General features: G+C 35.2%; 1 protein-coding gene across 1 annotated transcript; it reads left to right on the top strand.

Annotated features, from left to right (window-relative positions):
• Positions 1-1,539: 1,539 nt before the first annotated feature.
• On the top strand, positions 1,540-2,322 carry LOC143605146 (glutathione S-transferase T3-like). The gene is made up of 2 exons (XM_077081373.1): positions 1,540-1,956; positions 2,041-2,322. Exons 1-2 carry the CDS (start codon positions 1,540-1,542, stop codon positions 2,320-2,322), a joined length of 699 nt encoding a protein of 232 aa, XP_076937488.1.
• Positions 2,323-3,342: the final 1,020 nt, after the last annotated feature.

Raw genomic sequence — 3,342 nt, 5'->3', positions numbered from 1 at the left:
ATTACTTCTTCGAACTCATAATAGTATATATTTTATATTTTATTTATTTTTACCTTATTTTTGTGTATGTATTTCAAATAATAAATGTTATTAATTTTTTCATTTGATAAATCCTGTGTAGTCACGGATTCAAAAGCTAGTTAGACATATACAAACCAGTTAGTGGCCTGTCAAATTATTGGTCTGGCCAGTTAATCGTGTCGAATACTACCCGGTTTTCAAGCACAAAAATCCTAACCAGTATAACCGGTTTCAGATATAATCGAACCAGTTAACATGTAAATAATCGGGGAAAACCAGAGTTTTTTTAAATAATTAAAAAAAAAACCTAAAGCTGGTTTTGGTTAACTGGTTTTGTAACCGGTTACGGGGCCAAAATGAAAAACCAGTTATAAACTGAAGGTTATTTTCGGTAACTAATCGGTTATAGATTTACCGGTTAATAACCTGTTAGAAACCGTTTAACCTTATATAGTGTGCACCTCTACTCCACATAATTAACTTAAGGTAAAATTCCCTAAACGTCCATTTTAACCTTTATGGTCAAAGTCTTATCCAAACACTTTTATAGTTCCTTAAATGTCTATCATGTATGCACTCGCCCCTTATAGCATACCCAACCGATTCTCCAAACCTCACTCCATCCCTAAAATTTTAAAAAATCATTCAAATAACCACTCCATTCCATTCTCTATCTCCAAACCCCATCTTTACATTTTAGTGAAAAGCTACAGTGTACCTCCAAATTTAGGGAAGCCCACATCACTCCATTTCCAACTCCCGCATTCCTTCTCCCGACCTATATTCTAGCGCTCATCTTTTCCCCCTTAATCCCTACCTTAATCAAATTGGGAATTCTTAGCACAGAGGGAAAAAAACACATTCCCTTTCACCACCTTCAATTCAGGTCATCTTCTCATATTTTCTTGGGTAATTCATCTTTAAATCCATTTATCTATTGTAATTTATTCATAGATCTGATTTTTATGTTTTCAATTCGAATTTCTTTTGGTAAATTTTGATGCAGCCCCTATAATACAACTTCTAGGGTTTTGTTATAAAATTGGTCACAATCGATTATGTTGCTTAGATTGTGAAATACTCAGTTTGTGCTGTAAAAGAAAATTGATATGTTATTTTTATTAAATGATAACACTACTATTGTTAAGAGTTTGTTGGTACACATACTTCAAAAACTCTAATCAAGAATCTCTTATTATAGTGGATGTTGAGTGTTTCTATTATATTGCCGTGTTAAATCAGGAGATTTTGAACTAGTTTCTATTGTGTTATATTTCTAGAAATTTAGGAGAATGCATAGAATTCTAAAAACAAAAATATAAACTACTGGGTTTACTCATTACTCTTATGACAAGTTATAACATTTATATTTACTTGATGTGTGCGTATGTATATATATATATATATAAGTTTTAGCATTTATACTTATTGTCGTGTTGAACATGGGTGATCATGTTTCTTACTTTTGTATCATTATTCAGTTTACGTAGTCAAGATATGGATTCACAAGGTTAGGATATGGATTTACAAGACCAGGGGATGGATTCACAGGACCCGGATATGTACTTCACCAACCTCTCTAGTGGAAACTCTCTCGTGAACCTTAGTGACTCTCTACCCTTACCCTCTAGCAATTCAACCAACGTTAAGAGGTCAATGAGGGGTACAAACTTCACCTCTAAAGAAGACGAGTTACTTGTCTCTGCATGGCTAAATTGCAGCTTTGATGCCATAAAAGGAACATATCAAAATAGCTCTCACTTCTGGGCACAAATATTTAAATACTTTCATGAACATAAGGAAACCACAATCGAGCGATCAGTTAAGTCTTTAACACAACGATGGTCGTGCATTCAAAAGGCCACAAATAGCTTTTGTTCGTACCTAGATCAAGTTAAAGGGGTAAATCAAAGTGGTATAACTCAGCATGATAAGGTAAAATTTCCACACTCTTGTTTTGAGAGTACGTTATTTTTTATTTTGTATTTTCTAACACGCATATTATTTGTTTAATGCAAGTTTGATAAGGCGAAGATCATTTACCAATCAATCGAAATGTTAAACTTTCAGTTTGAGCATTGTTGGCACATATTGAAGGACGAACCTAAGTGGAATTCGCGTCTCACAAAATCTTTCCCAAAGCAGAGGAAGACCATGGTCCCGACCCCAACCCTATCCCCGTCTCAAAATTGTGATGTGATCGACAATGGAGTTGTCGAATTGGACCGACCAATGGGTCGGAAAGCTGCAAAACGAAAACGAATGGTCGAAACTATGAAACCGAGGAAATCATCCAAATAAGAAAGATGAGGTATACTCTTTTAGAGGAGTCACAGGTTCAAGAGAAAGAGTGTTATCGACTTAAGGCCGAGAAGATGGAGTATGACAGAAATGTTGAAGATGAAAGGTTGAGGTTGCCGTCGGAGAAGATGGAGTATGACAAAAAAGTTGAAGATGAAAGATTGAGATTGCAATCCAAGAAGATGGATTATGACAAAATAGTTGAAGATGAAAGGTTGCGATTGTAAGCCAAGAAGATGGAGTTTGCAAAGAAAGAGTCGGAACAATGGATTATGATAATGGACATGAGAAGCATGTCACAAATCCAGCGGCTATATTTTGAGGAACTTCAAAGGGAAATTATATTGAGGCGCAATCATACTTGAGACAATCAGCTAAGCTTTGAAAGTCAAAGACCAGTGTGTATATTTTGTTTCTACATGAAAGTATTTATGCCTATTTTTTGTGTTAGGGTTGGTCTTTAACTTTATTTTGATGGTTGATATTCTGTTTAGAATTATGTGCTTAAGTGTATACTTGCAGCAACATTAAATGATCATCATTTTAAGTTTAGAATTATGTGCATTATGAACTGGATTCAACAGCCGATGTTCCAAATATTTTTCTTTGGGGAACTGGAAGAGCAATGGAACTTGGACGCGAATGGTATTACTTATAAAAATGATAGCTTTAATTATAAAAATTATAGCTTTACTGTTGATTTGATGAGTAATGTTAGTTGGGATCATATTAGGGTTGTCTCTATTTGGGATTTTGATATGGGTTCTGATTTCAGGCATGTTTCGTTACCAAATAATTCAGGATCGGATAATTCGAGTGTGCAGCCGACAATGTTTGAAAACTTAAGGTGTTATTGGATATGTATCGGTTAAGATGGGTGTTGAATGAAGAGGATAATGTGATTGATATTGGGTTAGAGGGTGCGAACGGGATTCAAAACTATATGGTGTTCGGGTGGGCGGAACCAGACCGGAGCATGATCATATGCTTAAGGCTGATGTGGCGGGAACGGGTTTTACG

This window comes from Bidens hawaiensis, unplaced genomic scaffold (assembly GCF_021521415.1).
Source record: "Bidens hawaiensis isolate Kalapana, Puna unplaced genomic scaffold, B.hawaiensis_p1.1 tig00068379_1, whole genome shotgun sequence".
Classification (NCBI taxonomy): domain Eukaryota; kingdom Viridiplantae; phylum Streptophyta; class Magnoliopsida; order Asterales; family Asteraceae; genus Bidens; species Bidens hawaiensis.
Note: the sequence above shows the minus strand (reverse complement) of the source record. Positions and strands in the feature narration are given on the sequence as shown.